The following is an 18,803-nucleotide window of genomic DNA, read 5'->3' as shown; positions in this document are numbered from 1 at the left end:
GATAAGGTTGTTAGGATTAATCGGAGAGTGTTATGATGCACTCCTATCGAGCCACCCTGGGACACTGGGATTAACCTACAGCAAGAAACACTTTCTATCCCAGGCCACTTCCCCACACACACACAGATGTTACACAAAACAATACTTTCCCTTTGTGCGTGTACTGCATCTGGTGTTTTCTTTATTAAAGTTTTCAAACTATCAATGCTAGTTCCAGTGGACATTGATTTCACAATCCAGCAATGTTAAAAAATGTTGCTTTAGGATTTATTATTTTCAGAGTTAAGAGTCCCTGATCTGTGCATATTTTAATTACATAGCATTTACTACTCAAAAATATGATGCTCATTTTAAATACTTATTTTTTATCTTGACTGATTCTCAGTAGGGCAAGGTAAGTTATATTTTTCTCCTTCAGCATGATGGTAGTTTTAACCAGTAATAACGGGCCTTGTAGTTCAGTTCTTAAACTGAACCAGCAAGCACAGGAATGCAGCCGATGGCCAGCCCTTGGAGCTGACAGGGGAATCCTTTAGTTAGTGGCCATGTTGAGAGTGTGGCCATGGATGCTGTTTTGCTGTGTCTCTGCTAAAACTCTAACTCTGCATCCTCCGCTTCACCCAGGAGTCCTTGAGACCTGAGGCAATGGGGAAGCTTGTGTCACTCAGGTCCTTCACGGGACCCTTATTTAGTATTCTTCCCAACAGTCTTCCCCACTTTAACTTAGAGCAGGGCTAAGTGCTCTGTCGATTGTTTCCTTTGACACATAAAAGTTTTTAAGTTTGCTGTAGTCCTGTTTGTCTTTATTTTGTTAAGTGTGCTTTTGGTGTTGTATCCAAGAAATCACTGCCAAATCTGATATCCTAAAGCTTTTCTCCTGCGTTTTCTGCTAGGAACTTAATAGTTTTAGGTCTTATATTTAAGTCTTTAATCCTTTCTGAGTTGATTTTTGTGTATGATGTAAGGTAAGGGCCCAACTTCATTCTTTTGCCTGTGGGTATCTTGTTACCTGGGACTTTTTCTCGTATATAGAAACGAAAGCCTACCAGATGCTGAAACAGTCTACCCTTCAGGACAGTGCACACCAAGCTGAAGACGGATTCCAGAAGGCCAAGGCCTCTGCATCACTGTCAGGTAAGCAGGGCGGATAAGCCAGCATCTGGGAGACCCAGGGCTACGGCCAGGGCTGTGTACAGGGAAGTGTTATGATGCGTTCCTGTCGGAGGCTTCTGGAGTTTGCTTTGTAACAAGTTGTCACCATCTCAGAAAGAGCCAGTACTTTTCGAGTCCTTAATGAACAGGAGTTTGGAAGAAGCTTCCCTCCAGGGTGTGTGCTGGCGATGGCCTTACAGGCCCTTGGGTTCTGCCTGACGTGTCACAATGGTACCTTGTCGCTAAGCACCACAGACACCCCAAATTCTTTCCCTTCCCACCTTTTCCCAGTTTGTTAATCAGTAGTGGGGAGTGTCATCTGGGCTACCTCCCTTGCCTGAATGATGGGGGATTTGGGGTTCTTCAAATGAAAAGACTGTAAATCCCAGTAAGAGCTCAATTTTAAGCTTAAATGTAGTTCCTTCAATTTAGGATTTTTGTTTCAATTGTAATCTTCTTAGTTTTCTTATACGTTATTATCGTATTTTTATTATTTTTCAGTTGTTTTTACTTTATCACACTTTTTTCCTTTTTTTTTTTTTTTTTGGTGTAAGTCACCTCAACTCCCTTTGTGAAAGTAAACGGATTAATAACAGAAGGAAGTATACTTTAACGACTTGCTTTTTTTTTTTTCTTTTTTTGGGGGGGCTGTCCTGCATAGCTTGTGGGATCTTAGTTCCCCAAACAGGGATCAAACCCAGGCCCACAGCAGTGAAAGCACCGAGTCCTAACCACTGGACTGTCAGGGAAATCCCTCTAATTTTTTTTAAAATTATTATTGATTAATTTATTTTTGGCTGTGTTGGGTCTTTGTTGCTGCACGCGGACTTTCTCTGGTTGCGGCGAGCAGGGGCTACTCTTCATTGCAGTGTGCGGGCTTCTCATCGCAGTGGCTTCTCTTTGTTGCGGAGCATGGTCTCTAGGAGCGTGGGCTTCAGTAGTTTTGGCTCGCAGGCTCAGTAGTTGTGGCGCACGTGCTTAGTTGCTCTGCGGCATGTAGGATCTTCCCGGACCAGGGCTCGAACCCATGTCCCCTGCGTTGGCAGGAGGATTCTTAACCACTGTGCCACCAGGGAAGTCCCCGCTCTAATTTTTATATAAATCACCATGCTGGGATTTTACCTATCAGAATGAATTTCTCCTATTAGAATGAATTTCACCTATCAGAATGATTTCTTAATATCACATAATTCCCAGTCCGTATTCAGATTTCTCAATTGTCTCAAAGATGTCTTCATCAGACAGACATTTTTTTGAGGGAGATATTTATGGTACATCAGACTTAGCTGTCTGTCTTTGGAAAGCTATTTCCTAGATAATATTAGTGTTAGAATTAGTTACTGCAAAATTCAGTTATTTGGGTTGTTGTGAGGATTCAGTGAGCCAGTGCAGGTTAAATGCCCAACACAGTGCCTTGTAGAGAAAAGCCCCCGGGGAGGGCTGGCCATGTTGTTGGTGGTGGTGATTTGAACTCCGCAAACATGAGACATTGTAGTTTGTTGAGGTATAAACAGGCTTCTGCCCCGATGGAGGTCTGCATCACTGTAGAAAGATACAGCCCTATTCACTGTTTGCTTTTCATCACTTTCTTCACATTTGAATCACAGAACCAGAATCCAGAGGGATCTCAGAAAGTATTTATCCAACCCCTCATTTTACAAATTACCCAAGAGAGTAATGCCTCTTTTGGAGCATTACAACCCATTAGCAAGCATACATGGTTTGGAAGGTGACTCTACAGATGTGATTTTTTTTTTTTTTTTTACAGATATGATTTTGGTAAGTATATTTTGAATGGCTAATAGGACAGGCTCAAACAATGAATAAATTTGACATAAGTTGTAGTCCCTTGGATGAGCATCAAAAATTATAGTACTATTAATATGCTAATGATTGGGCTTCCCTGGTGGCACAGTGGTTGAGAGTCCGCCTGCTGATGCAGGGGACACAGGTTCGTGCCCCAGTCTGGGAAGATCCCACATGCCGCGGAGCGGCTGGACCCGTGAGCCAAGGCCGCTGAGCCTGCGCGTCTGGAGCCTGTGCTCCGCAACGGGAGAGGCCACAACAGTGAGAGGCCCACGTACCACAAAAAATAAAAAAAATATGCTAATGATTAACATACAAGTTTGTTCATATGACGTGATCCACACAACACAGGTTGTACAGCCAAGCACCCCTCGATTTGGTTCCCATCGTCCACACTCAAAATCATACCATGTGCTTTGTAAGACATTGGGATCCTCGAAGTGCTCCTGGTAGTGTTGGCTGGCATTGGAGTTAGATGCTGGCTCTGGAGTTTATTGTGCATTCAGTCACGCATCACGTTTCCATTCTCGCCCTCACCCTGACCCTAGGGACTTCTCTGAGCTCCCAAGAGAAGCAGGCGGTGGGTGGGAGGGCCACATGCCCGGTGTGGAACGTCACACGCTGTCACACACTGAACGCAGAGCCACCCCAGATATAACTATGGATGAGGAGGCACATGGCTCATCTCCTGTGTCAGGTGCCAGATCTCTTGTCTCCACACCTGTCTCTAAGGAAGCCACTTTGTTTTCATGTCTGAAAAGACCTGGTCCCCTTAAGCGGGTACAGACCCTCTAGGGGCCGAACATGGACACATTGTTAAGAGAACCACTTTGCTTCAGAGGTTATGAGCAGGCACGCAGGTTACAGGTTAGGAATGCAGTAGATGCCTTTCGAGGCGATGCTTATGCACCCTCTATCCGCGATCTAGTTTGACTGCCAGTTAAGAATCAGACTTGTAGCAGAAACGTCCAAGGTGAGGACGCCCAGGAGGCAGAGGTCAGGGATCGCCCTGCAAGCTGGGAGCACTGTGGGGTGGTCTGGTTCCCCAGGCTCCAGGGAAAGGGGGTGGACTGTGCATCTTCCCCATCAGCCCTTTCAGGCTGGTTAAGGAGTAGCCTCGATGGTTTTCAGTGGACGTTCATTCTTCTCCGTGAGAGGGAAAAAGAGAGGATTTGGCAGAGGGGCTTAAAGGCGGGTGGGCGGTAATGTCATCCAGAGGTGTCAGTTGCTTCTGAGACTGGTTCCCAGTTCCTGTTAGCTCGGTGAGCCAGCGCTGCCCCCGTGTTACAACAACTCGAATTATCCAGAGCTTAGTGCCACGGTGGAGACCCATGTGCTCACACACACATCATGGCCATTTAAAATGGTGCTCTTTGAATGATTTTACTTTTTACGTACTCTGTGTAACTATCACGGGAAGCCGCCCCCTTCCTTTCTGTGTCATTCCCTGCCTCAGAAGCCCCTCGCTTTCTGTGAACAGCTCTTCCTCTGTTGATGTTTGTTTTACAAGTTATCGTGAGGCCGCTTCTGCATTCACTGCGATGGCCACGCTCACTCTCCATGCTTGTGCTTGTCACAGGTTTGAATATTGGCAGCGGTACATTCGAGACAAAGACAACTCACAAGATCTCTTCAGAAGCGAGTTTTTCGTCTAGCGAAGGCAGTCCTTTGTCAAGGTAAAGTCGTGCAAGCCTTTCTGAATAGCGGCAGCAAGACGGGAAATGTCACTCCTCAGGGAATTAAACGCTGGCTGCAGATGATTTTGCTCTGTGACTCGATGGAAGGTTATGGTTTAGGTTTTTGTTTATCTGAAATGACAGTGGAAACTTTAGTCTACCTTTGAAAATATTTGCACCAGAGCCAAGTATTGTTTTGCAGCTGTTGTTTCCTTGGTTTAAGACTCAATTGACACCTCAGTGAACCACAAATTAGCGTCTACAGCTGCTCGCAGTAGGGCTGCTTAGAAACCACACAATGGAGGGTGTCGGAGAGGGCAGAGAGAAAGAGCCAGGCCTTAAAAGAAATAAAGTGGCCTGTTTCTTCTTTCTGAGACCACAGAGATATATACAAGCAATTGCTGGATATTTGTTTTTGTATTCCTCTTTTTTACCAAGTATTTGGGCTGGACTATTCTTTCCCTTTCTGATACCTTCTTGCTTATTTTCAAATGTGAAAATTTATCTTTTCACATTTGTTAAACTGTAGCACTCCTTGTAAGTTTTTGGAGCAGTGATAAGTGAGTCGTGTGCTAGATTTGTCATCAACATAAAATACTAATCGTGCAATGGCACTGAGTCACTTCGGAAGAATTTGTGGATGGGAGTAGAAGCAATTGTCTGATACATACCTACCTTTCCGCTTTGGGCTAAATAGCATTTAAAACAACACAAGTTTGCCTTTTGTAATAATATTTCCCCTCAAAAGATGTCCTGTAGATGATTGTGTTACATTCGAATTAACTGCTCGCCCTGATGAAATTTTAAAACAGGAACTTTACGTTTGTAATGTCCTGTAAGATAAAATTATTTGTTCAGAAATGTGGTATTTTTACAGTGAAAAAAAATCTCATTTTCATTTCTATTTTGAAAAACACTACAGTATTTTTAGGACCTGGATATATTTAAATGAGATTGGTTTTCTGATATTAAGTTCTTTTAGAAACCTGGTGTGTTCAATTTTAGGGAATCCACTCATTTAATTTTTAGAAATTATTATCTTTAATATCTTTCATCTCTGTTTTTGAAGGAAGTGAGAGATAATGAATTATGGGACAGGAAGAATATTAAAGTATTATATTTTTATGATTATATTATAAATTCAAGTTCTAGGTCTCCTGAAAGAAATTTTAAAAGATAATAAATTCTACAGGTAGTTTTTAGGGTTTAATGTCACCATTTGGCTTAATAATACATCCCTTTAGGTTTTCAAGATTGTTAGAAGTGTTTATTTTCTTTATATTTTAGAGGCAGTAAAAAAGCCAATTCTTCTTAAACTTTTATATATATATATGTGTGTGTGTGTGTGTGTATATGTGTGTGTGTGTGTGTGTGTATATTCTTGGAGTAATGTTTAAACACATTTAGAAAGCAGTTGGATTCTGTAGAACATTTTCTCAGTCTGATCATTTGACGTTTCACATCTTGCATCTATATTTCATTATAAAATCAAACTCCTTTCCCTTTCAGTTTTAGGCAGGAGCCTTTTGTTATTACTGTTGTTTCTGCATGAAATTAATTTCCTAAATTATAAGTAATCACATCATCCCCTTTCCGGAAAAAAAAAAGAGGCCTTCAGGGGACCCTTGGGTTCTTGACAGTTGATAATAATCCAGAGATGAAAGTTCTGGGCATGGAGTGTGTGGGTTTGGCGCGCTGTTCGCCATGGTTGGTTCTTGTGCTGGGTTTGGTGTTCATACGCCGCCTTAGGCTTTTGAGAGCCCCGGGCTCGCTGTTTGTGCCTGGATTCACTGAAATTTCTTAGAGGCTTACATTTAAGGATCCCACTTACTGCAGTCACTCCTCGTGCTTTATTGCTTTTACAAGTGGTCTCGAAACCCAGTACTTGAGAATAAACGTAACGGTGCAGTGCTGCTGTAGCACTTTTAAAAATTCTTCTTTGCTCTATTTTGTCAGTGAGCTGATGAGCAACCTCAAAAAAAAAAAAAAAAAAAGACCCTGCTGGACCTTAAAAAAAAAAAAAATGGCTTCCTCTGATGTCCTAGAGACAATAATTATGATGTGCTAGTTAAGCCCAAACTACAGCTGAGGGATTTTACTTTAAAGCAGCGGCTTGGGCGCAAAAATGCATTTATAGCTCTTTGTCTGCACCTCATTATGTGTGGGCCTGATTCATTAAGTAATTGGTTTGCAGTTGTTTACATGAGTATTAAGGCCTTCCTTTCAGCCGCCTTTGAGAGATACATTGTGCAAATGTTGCCTGTGATGAATGCAGAATGAGGACCAGAGGGTCCGTCCTATTGGCTAAACAGTGCACTCTGTTGAAAAGCCAGAGAAAGGGATTGGGTGCTGCTTTGCATAGCAATGACTTTCTTAATAAGCGTTACAGATTAATACACACAAGCTATAAAAGATGCAAAGAGATACTCTTAGCACATTTATCCATGCTCATTTCATTGTGATGGTGGTGGGGTCCCCGTGCTTTCATATTCCGTTTTCCAGAGTAGCGGCTTCAGTGCATGAGCCGTAATAGAATCCGATGTTTATTGTATTATAAACCACGGGCAAGTAGGCAGATCGGCAACAGTTTATTATTAAAGATTCTTTCAGTGTAAATCTTTTTCTACCATTGTATTTGCCTCAGCAAAATCATTTTGTGGTTGAGTGGGGATGAAAGGCATAATGTACGAAGGAGTGAGTCCTAATAGGAAGCTGTTCTCTGAGTAAAGACCACTTGTTCCCTTTTGTTGAGAGGTGCATGCCAGAGCTTCCTCTCCTCCGCAAACACTGTCTCGCCCCACCTTCCCCAGGAAGCTGTTTTCACTCTCCCGGATCCATTTAGTCAACAGAGAGCGTATTTTAACCGCCTGCCATGTAATTGCGGTTTACTGCTTGGATTGAGATAACGTTTTACCGAAAGAAAAAGATGTGTGTTTGCAACATAATTGCCTGGGGAAAAGGTAGCAGAAGTCACCCAGCTACCGCACCCTGGCAGGGCCGCTGGTGGCATTTGGTGCCAGCCCTGCAGCCATGGAAGTGGCCAGCGGAGGGCACCAGGCGGCAGCTGCTGCTCTGGTGCCGCCGTCCTGTCTCTTCTTGCCTGATCCTGTGCCGCTTCCCCTGGGATGATAAGGTGATCACAAGGAACGAGTAGTCCAGAGAAATAAAAGTGAGGTTTTTCTGGAAGTCCTTTATGTTCTGGTATAAAAGCCCCGGTCTCTGCCTCTGGTTTAGCAAAGCTACATTCTCCATAAATTCTACCAAAGTAGCAGCTTCCTAAACATTCCACGTTTCTTGTCATAAGCCCGCCTACTTTATTTTTTTCGACACAGCACGAAAGAACAGTCTTTGCTTGATTGGCTGAAGGGAAGGAGTAAAGAAGTTGACCCCTAAAAAATGGCATCTGCTGCAGGGCCCCTGGTTGACCATCAGAGGGCACTCACACTTTGTCAAATTAAAGCTGTCTCAGACCGGTCTGCCTCTTAACACTTAAAATTGAGGATTTACAGGGATTTGTTGGCACACTGATGGGGATTTTTTATTTTCTTTCCGAATTTTTTTTTTTTTTTTGCCTTGTGCTTTTCAGAAACACCTCTTTTTTGAGGAAAATTCTAGCTGAAGATGCTGTGTGAGACATTTCAATACTGATTTTAGCTTAGTCAAAATCATTAAACTTACAGAATTCAGAGTGTAGAGACCACATCTTCTCATAAGTTAGTTATTCTTTTCAGGCTTATGATAAGACTCTAGAACTGCAAGGGCTCTTCCCTCTGGGGCCCTTCCTCATCGCCCCCGACACCATAGGTCATGTTCTTGGTAGGACCCTCAAAAGCTCATTGCCAAACTTGATGGACGTGGCCTCAGAGCCACAAAAGTTGGGTATGTTTGTTAATGGGCTGTAGATATTTTTTTCTTTCAAAAATATGTTACTGACCATGAGGTTGAGAGTCTGTATTACTAACCTTAGAACATCCCGCGGCTCTGAGGAGCTCCTGTGGCCCACCTCCCTGGGTCCCTGTGCTCACCCGACAGCCTCCGTCACCCCTCACAGAGCGCGCTGCCTCCTGAGCCCTGGTGTGACTTAATGATGAGTCTCCCAGGAACCATAGGTTTTCCATGCCTCACTTTTGTCTCTACTTGCTGGCCCCACAAAGCAAACCTGAATCCTGGCAGACATCCTTGCCACCTAATTTTGTACTTATGTTGACTGTGTAGCCTATTTCTAGCGATATTATTAGCCTTTTGTTCATATAAAATGAATAGTTGAGGGACTTCCCTGGTGGTCCAGTGGTAAAGAATCTGCCTTCCAATGCGGGGGACGCGGGTTCGATCCCTGGTTGGGGAACGAAGATCCCACATGCCGCAGGGCAGCTAAGCCCACATGCCACGACTACTGAGCTCGCACACTGCAACGGAAAATCCCGCATGTTGCAACTAAGACCTGACACAGCCAAAACTAAAAACAAAATAAAAATTAAAAAATTTTAAAAATTTAATGAATAGTCGACACTTAATTTTGACTCTTTCTCTAGTACCCATGTCAGCAGGATCACATCCTAGGTGTTCACTAGGTGCTGTGCTTAGAATAAAACCTGCTGTTAAGACCCCAGCTGACCATAACTTCTTATGTGTAGCAAGGATGAGAGCAAAAGTGATTTTGATGAGAGTTGCCCTTACCTGTCTGTCCTAATCCCTTATCAATAGCAAGGGAATTTATAAACAGCATCGAAAACTGAGATAGTTTGATGGACAGACAGAGAAGACATGTGACGGAGCCAGTGTGGCAAAATGTTGACAGGGAGCATCTCACTGGTGGGCACATGGTGGTCACTGTGCAGAGGGGGAGGTGCCACACCTCCCAGGACACTGCGCAGAGACGGTGCCCCGTGAATGAGACCAGCAGAGCATGCTCACGCCTTAATTTAATCAGTTATCTGTGGTGTCTTACCTGAAAGTGGTTTGTTTGGAAATAGGACCTCCAGACTAATTGTAAAGTTCTAGGGAAAAAACTAAAACTCTGCTCTCGTGGATTCCAGGAGTCTCCCACGAGCAGGCCGGGGAGGGTGGACTCCCTGGCTTGCTGCCGGGCTTCAGGTGGTGGCAGCGCTTCATGAAGGCCTCGGCAGCCCTGGCCCTGGGCCTCTTCCTGGTTCTGTAAAGCCTGCAGGCTGAGAGAGGTTTTATGTTTTTTAATGATTGGGAAAAATCCAAAGAAGAATAATGCTGCACGATACCTGAAAGTTATATGAAATTCAAGTTGCAGTGTCTCTGAGTGACGTTTGCTTGTAACAAAGCCACATCCGCTAGTTCACATATTGTCCGTGGCTGTTTTCGTGCAGCAGAGTAGAGTAGTTATGACAGAGACCACAACACCTGAACCACTTACTCACTGGCTCTCTACAGCTCACCTTCGCTGCCTCTGCCTTACACAATGGAGGTGTGACGTCCACGCTGTCAGGGAAGGTCAGGCAGTCGGAGTCCAAGCACATCTAATAGAGCACAGGGACCATGCCCCGTGGCTTATAACCTGAACTCTCGCATCCTTATGCTTTCAGAAGTGCATTTGGTTTGGGTTCTCTCTCATTTATGATAATAGCTAAACAAGTTGGCTCTGTCTACTCCGAGATCGCACACCATCCCCTTTGGCCTTGACTTAGCTTCAGACGTTAGGTGTGACCTGGAGAAAGAAATATTGACCCTACAAGTCACGTGTAATAAAAATCAGCCTCGCACTGCAGTGTCACATCGACTAGCAGAGATGATTTCCCAAAGGGAAAAATACTTCCCCTAAGGGGTGAGGATGGCATCGGAAACACCTGGAAGCATTTTCCACCTTCCTCAGAGTTGAACACATGCGTTTAGTTCTGAAACATGTTTCTGGGAAGACACTTGAACAACCTGATCTGAACTCAGATAGAAGTAAAACCATGCAAATTAAATAATCTAACATCAAATGTTGATCACGTGCCTTTAGGCAAGGTCCTATGCTTAGTGAGGCTCATCTATTCCTTCCACACATATCACTGAGCACCTACTAAGTGCAGAGCACCGGGTACCCCGGGGACTGAAACTCGTACAGTGGCAGCTCTTGTAGAGCTGACAGCCTAAGGGCAGTCACATGTCAGTTAGTGACAGAAATGGCTGTGAAGCAGCAAATTCAGTGAGGACTCGGGGGTTGAGGGTGGGGTGTGGGGGAGGCTACAGCAGGAGGCCCAACGAAGTCTGGGCATCAACCTTGGAGGCGCTGTTCAGGGTTTAGTTCTTTTGCCAAAAGCAATAGGAAGGCATTGAAGAGTTTTCAGCAAGGAGGCAGAGGGATCAGATTTGTGTTTCGAAAGCTCACCCTTGCTGCCGAGTGGAGGGGACAAGGTGGATGTGGTGTCACCAGTTAGGAGGCTGTTAGAAGGTCCAGGCAAGAGATGCTGGTTTGGTCAACAGGCGGTGGCAGTGCATAGGGGACGGGTGAGGACACTTGGAAGTGCTGGGAGGTAAACTTGGCAGGACCTAGGGGCTGATTGGGTATGGGAGGGCAGAGGAATGGTGAGGGGTTGGGAGGGACTCGAGGCTTGGGGTGCCATTAGCTGAGACAGGAGAAGGGCCCAGGTTTGGTGGAGGAGCTTGAGTTTGGCTGTGGATGGATGTGTTGGCCGTGAGACTCTTTGGAGGCAGCCAAGTTGGAGCCAGCAGGTGAGCCCGGGACTTGCATATGGAGCTCAGAGCAGGGGCCAGGCTGTAAGGACCTGGCATGTGCTCGCCTGCCTCTGTGCCCTTGCCTTGGGCCTGGCCTGGAAATCCTTTCCAGCTCTCACAGTAGAGTCCAGGGAGTGCATTGCTTCCTCTGGGATCCTGCAGCCACACCACCACCCGCCCCATCATCCACCTGTTCTCTCAGTCCTCCTGCCTGCCTTCTGCTTGTGGTGCTCCTGCCGTCTCCCCACAACCCCACGTGGCTCTTACTGTTTAAACGTCAGCTGGCAAACTAGTCTCCCTGCATCTTTACAGCATTGTTATGTCTGCCTACCCACCCTGCACTGAGCCTGGTGTCCTCATGAAGTGGGAGCTGGATAGAGAGTAGACACAACCCACAATTGTGTTTTGTGTGTGTGTGTGTGTGTGTGTGTGCATGCACTCTTACAGAAGGTGGACTCAGGTTTACACTGTCAGCAGCCACCTGACTGGCGGCCTCCATGACAGTCAGCACTGGCTGTGGGGCCGTCCACTCTTCATGGAGAAATGGCATAGGCCACTAGTTGGTCACATCAGATAAACAGGCACTCACCAAGGAAAGCTGAAAGCGTTTCCTCTAAGATCAGGAACAAGACAAGGATGCCCACTCTTGCCACTTTTATTTAACATAGTATTGGAAATCCCAGCCACAGCAATCAGACAAGAAAAAGAAATAAAAGGAATCCAAATTGGAAAGGAAGAAGTAAAACTGTCACTCTTTGCAGATGACATAGTACTATACATAGAAAACCCTAAAGATGCCACCAGAAAACTACTAGAACGCATCAATGAATTCAGTAAAGTTGAAGGATACAAAATTAATATACTGAAATTTGTTGCATTTCTATACAATAACAATGAACTATCAGAAAGAAATTAAGAAAACAATCCCATTTACCATTACATCAAAAATTATAAAATGCCTAGGAATAAACCTACCTAAGGAGATAAAAGACCTGTACTCGGAAAACTGTAAGATACTGATGAAAGAAATTGAAGACAATACAAGCATATGGAAAGATATACTGTGTTCATGAATTGGAAGAATTAATATTGTTAAAATGACCATAGTACCCAAGGCAATCTACAGGTTCAGTGCAATCCCTATCAAAATACCACGGGCATTTTTCACAGAAATAGAACAAATAATTTTGAAATTCATATGGGAACACAGAAGACCCCGAATAACCAAAACAATCTTGAGAAAGAAGAACAGAGCTGGAGGAATCACACTCCCTAACTACAAAGCTACAGTCATCAAAACAGTACATTACTGGCGTAAAAACAGACACATAGATCAATGGAACCGAATAGAGAGCCCAGAAATAAACCCACACATTTATGGTCAGTTAATCTATAGCAAAGGAGGCAAGAATATACAATGGAGAAAAGACCAGTCTTTTCAACAAGTGGTTCTGGAAAAGCTGGACAACCACATGTAAAACAATGAAATTAGAACATTCTCTAAAATATACAAAAATAAACTCAAAATGGATTAAAGACCTCAATGTTAAGACCGGATACTATAAAACTGCAGCGGAAAACAGGCAGAACACACTTTGACATAAATCGTAGCAATATTTTTTTGGATCTGTCTCCTAAAGCAAAGGAAATAAAAGCAAAAGTAAACAAATGGAACCTAATTAAACTTAAAGCTTTTGTACAGCAAAGGAAACCATTGACAACATGAAAAGACAGCCTACAGACTGGGAGAAAATATTTGCTAATGATATGACTGATAAGCAGTTAATATCCAAAATATATAAACAGCTCATACAACTCAGTATCAATAAAACAACCTGATTAAAAAATGGGCAGAAGACCTGAATAGACATTTTTCAAATTTATTGAAGAAGACATAGAGATGGCCAACAAGCTCATGGAAAGATGCTCCACATTGCTAATTATTAGAGAAATGCAAATCAAAACCACAATGAGGTATCACCTCACACCGGTTAGAATGGCCATCATTAAAAAGACCATGAATAACAAGTATTGGCGAGGAGAAAAGGGAACCCTCCGTACACAGTTGGTGGGAATGTAAATTGGTGAAGCCACTGTAGAAAACAGTATGGAGGTCTCTCAAAAAACTAAAAATAGAATTACCATATGACCCAGCAGTTCCACTTCTGGGGTATGTATCTGAAAGAAATGAAAACACTATTTGAAAAGACACATGCACCCCAGTGTTCATAGCAGCACTGTTTACAACAGCTAAGGTATGGGAGCAACCTAAGTGCCCATTAACAGATGAATGGATAAAGAAGATGTGGTACATATATACACAATAGAATACTCCTCAGCCATAAAAAGGAATGAAATTTTGTCATTTGCAACAACATGGGTGGGCTTAGAGGGTATTACACTAAGTGAAATAAGTCGGAGAAAGACAAATGCTGTATGATATCACTTGTATGTGGAACCTAAAAAATACAACAAACTAGTGAGTGTAATAGAAAAAGAAACAGACTCACAGATATAGAGAACACTAATAAGGACCTACTGTATAGCACAGGGAACCCTACTCAATACTCTGTAATGTAATGACTATATGGGAAAAGAATCTAAAAAAGAATGGGTATATGTGTATGTATAAGTGATTGACCTTGCTGTACAGCAGAAACTAACACAACGTTATAAATCAACTATACTCCAATAAAAATTAAAAAAAAAAAAAAACAGAACAAACTAGTGGTTACCAGTGCAGGGGGCTGGGGGGTAGGCGAGACAGGGGGAAGGGATTAAGAGGTACGGATACATTGTTCAACACAGGGAGTGCAGCCAGTATTTTACAGTAACTATAAACGGAGTATAGCCTTTGAAAATTGTGAATCATCATGTTGTACACCTGTAACTTATATAATATTGTACATCAACTATATTTCAGTCAAAATAAAGAAACAGCCACCAAGTTTAAAGGGAGCACTGACAGAGCACAGACTGCCTAGAAAATTATGCCTTCATGGAGCTTGTTTTACTGAAAAAAAAAATGTAAATTATGGCAGCTATGGCAAAAGGCAGATTTTCAAACCATAGGTTAGCCAGACTTGAGCCAAAGTGACAGAGATGTGTTCCCAGGGTTTCTTGCATCTGCCGAGAGAGCAGCAGTGCTTCTGCACGATGCGTCCTCGTCTTTTCTCAGCGCTCTTCCCACCTAAAGGCTGGAATCTGCCTTCACGGAGTAATCTGCAAATGTAAATGGAAGGGAAAACTTCAACGGGAGTATGAGAAAAATGTCAAGCCATACACAAGTGACTGTTTCTTTTTTAACATCTCGTTGACCATTTAGGATGAACTTTAAAGAATTTAAGTGTAATAAGAAACTGGAATGGTACTCCGAGAGGGGACTTCCATGCGCATGACAATTGCGAAAGCTCTGGAGAAGGTGACGCAGATGGACACAGTCTCCCGCAGAGCCAGTTTCTCGGTCCAGTGGGTTTAGTAAGCGAGTCACCCGGTGTTAGATGCATCCCTGGACACTTGCACTTCCGTGTGTGTGACACTCAGAAACCTAAACACAGGTGACAAGATTCTTGCGTTTTTCTCTACCACGAGTTAATACCCTTAATTAAGCAAACAGTTATTTTGAACTCCTTGTTAAGCAGTTGAGAATCGTATCGCTGGCTTGATAAAGGTAAGTGTTGTAACCTCCTGGCCGACTTCTCCCTGTTCCTCAGACCCTCTGCTTTCAGCTTAGCTGGCAGTGCTGCGCTTTGCCTGCTCGGTGCGTGCCAGGGCCTGCCTCCTGCCCTGGCGGCCTCCCCAGTGAGCGCCCAGCGTGCGGCCCAATGCGCCCGGGACCCTCCCACCAGAGCATCCGCAGGGCTTTTTGCTTTTAAAACTGCATGGCACAGGGAGATCAGCTCCGTGCTTTGTGACCACCTAGAGGGGTGGGATAGGGAGGGTGGGAGGGAGGGAGATGCAAGAGGGAAGAGATACGGGAACATATGTATATGTATAACTGATTCACTTTGTTATAAAGCAGAAACTAACACACCGTTGTAAAGCAATTATACTCCAATAAAGCTGTTAAAAAAAAAATCTTGGGGAGTAAATGTAAACCTTCTGGCCTCCCAGTGAGTAATGTGTGCTTCTTCCCTAATGCGCTCCTTGTAAAACTATTAGTCTGATTGTCTTTATTTTTTCAGGACTTAGGTTCTTTCTTTATTTTCCAGGCATGAAAACAAAAAGAAACTAGCTACCAATTTAAAGTCTAAAGGTAAGAGAAATAACCAGAGACCAGACTCTCATTTTGTGTTTTAGCTAAAAGGGTGGTTTGTGACGTGTGGTGTCAGGCACGCTTGGGGGCGGGCGGAGGCGCCTGCCTGTGCTCACGGGCCCTGCAGCTCTCCTGGGGGAGGACTGGGGGCTTCTGAGAGCACGGGTGCCAGGGTCCGTGGTGCCCAGCGCTTTAATCTGCAGGTATGACTTTGCAGGGGATCCTGGCCTCCCCCCCCGCGCCCCCCCACTGCCATGTCTTCCACATGAAACGTCCTCACCTCTGTCCCCTCACTGCCACTGCCCGCAGGTACCTGCTGCTCTGACCTGAGGGCTCCTGCAGTAGCCCTCCCCCGCCCCTCCCCCAGCCCTGGCTTCTGAATCCTCATCCAGACGTCTGCCTGCTGGGGAAGCAGGGCCAGCGCCCCCGCCACCTGCAGGGTAGAGTCTGGAACGTCCCCTTGTGGTCTGGCCCGGCCCCTGCTCCCAGCCCTGTTCCTCCGAGGTCGCGTCCTCTCCTCGGTGGATCCAGCCGCAGCCAGCCTTCCCTGTGCTCCGCCCTCGTACCTCTGTGCCTTCGCTCACACCCTTCCTTCTCTGTGACATTCCTGTCCCTTTTCCTCTGCCTAGGGAGCTCCTATGTATCCCTCAACACCCTCCTTCCACACTGGCAGTGGCGTATCCCCTGCCGAGCTTGGGCCACCCCTACTCCTGCCTCTGAAACTCTGTTCCCAGCCGGTCCAGTGGGACTTGGGGCTTGAGCACCCTCTGCCGCCGTGATCGGGCCATGTACTTACCCTCTCTCAGCCTTGGTAAAACAGAAGTGTTTGTACTCACCTCGCCAGGTTGGTGCGAGGATTAGATGGGGTCACATCTCAGGAGTCATCGCGGCGGTGGCAGGCTGTGCCTTGTAGATACGGGGGTCGCAGGGGCGGTCAGTGTCACGGGCGGTGGGCCCACCACACCCTGGCACTCCAGGCCGAGCCTGCAGCCTCCCTGTCGGGCAGCTTGTGGCTCCCCCCGGGGGATTTTCTCTGGCCACAGGAGCCAGGAGCTCCAGGGAGTCGACGCCTGGTTGAGAACAACCCCCAGCCACTGAAGGGTGGGAGTTGGTGGATAAATAACCCCACTTCCTTGCTGGCTTTTGGGGCCATCTGAGGAGCGTTCTGCGGTCTCTCTGAGGCCCCGGCAGGACTGACCCCAGCGGTCCGCTGCCAGCCCTGCTCCTGGTTAACACCCGCTCCGCCCCCCATCCTGCCCAGGGTCACCTCCCAAATGAACTGCGTGTACCCACGCCCTCGTCTCAGCGCAGACCTCACTGCTGTTCCTCCACCGTGTCCCTGTGCTGAGGAATAGAGGGAGCTCACGGCGAGGAGCAGTCAGGCAAGCTGTTAGCGGGCCTGGTAGAGCACCCAGCCGCCCTGCCCCCATGTTCACCCTGGTTACAGATTCCCATCCTACAGTGGAGAGTTGGGCAGAGGGAGGAGCAAGCGTTCTGCCATGAGCTCCCATCGCAGCACGTGGAGCACGCAGAAGCGAGTCGTTGCTGCAACACTGGCCTGCGCCCCGGGCCTGTCCGCTCAGGTGCACCACGCAGGGCCCCCAGGAGGCTCTTTGCGGGCCACGGCTGATTAAGCCGAGCTAATCAGACTGCAGAGATGCTGAGCGGCTGTCTGGTTTTCTCTTCCAGCCTTCTGGGGCGAGTCTGACGACAGTAACTCAGAGATCGAAGCTGCCTTACGTCCTAGAAACCATGACACGTCCACCGATGATTTTGATGATTTTTATGACTCATAAGCTGTAACATCTGTTAGAAATAAAGTCTTTAAACAAACTAAACCCCTGTGTTCAGATGTGACGTTCAAAATAAACGTGGCCCTTTAAGTTTTCTAATTGTTTAATATGACAAGTTGGGACCATATTGTTATTCCAGTGAAATTTCATGACATAACTATGAACTGGCATATTTGCTTTTACGTGTTATCAAGAAGCACAGTGATGAATACAATGCCCATCAAAATCCAGGTGGTTTCTTTGTAGAAATTGGCAAGCTAATTCTAAAATTCATATGGAAATTCAGGGGACCCAGAATAGCCAAAACAGTCTTGGAAAAAGTTGGAGGACTCGCACTTCGCAGTTTTGCAACTTACTAAAATGCTGCAGTAATTAAGACGGTGTGGTACTGCATGAAATATTGATTTATATGTAATCTAGAATTGATGATCCAGAAATAAACTCTCACATTCATGGTCAGTTAATTTTCAGTAATGGTGCCAAGACCATTCAGTGGGGAAAGAATGGTATTTTCAACAGATGATGCTGGGATGACTGGACAGCCTCACGCAAAAGAATGCAGTTGGATCCCTACCTCACACTGTGTACAAACAGTAACCCAAAATGGGTCAAGGACCTCAGTGTAAGAGCTGAACAATCAAACTCTGAGAAGGAAACACGGGTAAAAACCCTTGTGACCTCGAATTAGGCAGTGGTTTCTTAGATAAGACACCCAAAGCACTAACAACAGAGAAAAACACTTGTCAAGGTCATAAAAATACAGAACAGTCACAGATCAGAGGAGACAAAGGGGATGTGACAACTCAGTGAAATGGTGGGACCCTGGCTTGGATCCTTGAACCAGAAAAAAGGAAAATTTGGTGAAATCCAAATAAAGTCTAGAGTTTAGTTGATAGTAATGTCCAGTGTTGGTTTCTAAGTTCTGACAAATGCACCACAGAAATGTGAGATAAGAGGAATGTACCATTAGGGGAAACAAACTGGGTGAAAGGTACATAAGAACTCTCTGCATTATCTTTGCAGGTTCTCTGTAAATCTAAAATTATTCCACACACACACACACACAAGTCCAGCAGTCAACATTAGTGACATTGGGCGATACTCTTCCAAGCTTTTTCTGTGTATATAAACCTTGTAAAAATTCTTGTAAACATTTCTAATTTTAATTCTCAATCTTACCAGGTTTAAATGATTTATACCCACTAAAAAGACAAAAGAAGCGCTTCAGTCAGGACGCTCACTAGATATTGCCGGTGATGCTGATGGAGTATACAGAGTCCTGCCTCTGAGTATACAGAGTCCTGCCTCTGATCAGTCTTCTCCTGGAGACCACATGCTGTGACCACTGACGGTGGTCAGAAGGAAGCCTGGTGCTGGCCTTCAGCACTAACGTGTCTTACACTGAATCGTGGTAGGTAGGGCAGGCCTGGG

The 18,803-nt window shown here is 45.2% G+C and overlaps 1 protein-coding gene across 2 annotated transcripts in view; it reads left to right on the top strand.

Annotated features, from left to right (window-relative positions):
• Nucleotides 1-18,463, top strand: part of KIZ (kizuna centrosomal protein) — a 114,879-nt gene extending 96,416 nt beyond the window's left edge. Inside the window, exons 10-13 of one of the 2 annotated variants that reach the window (XM_060031294.1) lie at nucleotides 1,033-1,134; nucleotides 4,538-4,634; nucleotides 15,536-15,579; nucleotides 17,269-18,463. In XM_060031294.1, coding sequence (XP_059887277.1) covers nucleotides 1,033-1,134; nucleotides 4,538-4,634; nucleotides 15,536-15,579; nucleotides 17,269-17,375 — 350 coding nt within the window. In that variant the 3' untranslated portion in view covers nucleotides 17,376-18,463. The remainder of the gene's footprint in view (nucleotides 1-1,032; nucleotides 1,135-4,537; nucleotides 4,635-15,535; nucleotides 15,580-17,268) is intronic. The other variant, XM_060031293.1, reaches the window with a different exon arrangement.
• The last annotated feature ends 340 nt before the right edge of the window (nucleotides 18,464-18,803 follow it).

The sequence above is a fragment of the Delphinus delphis genome, chromosome 15 (genome assembly GCF_949987515.2).
Source record: "Delphinus delphis chromosome 15, mDelDel1.2, whole genome shotgun sequence".
Lineage (NCBI taxonomy): Eukaryota > Metazoa > Chordata > Mammalia > Artiodactyla > Delphinidae > Delphinus > Delphinus delphis.
The sequence above is the reverse complement of the archived record's forward strand: the minus strand, read 5'-3'. Positions and strand labels throughout refer to the sequence as shown.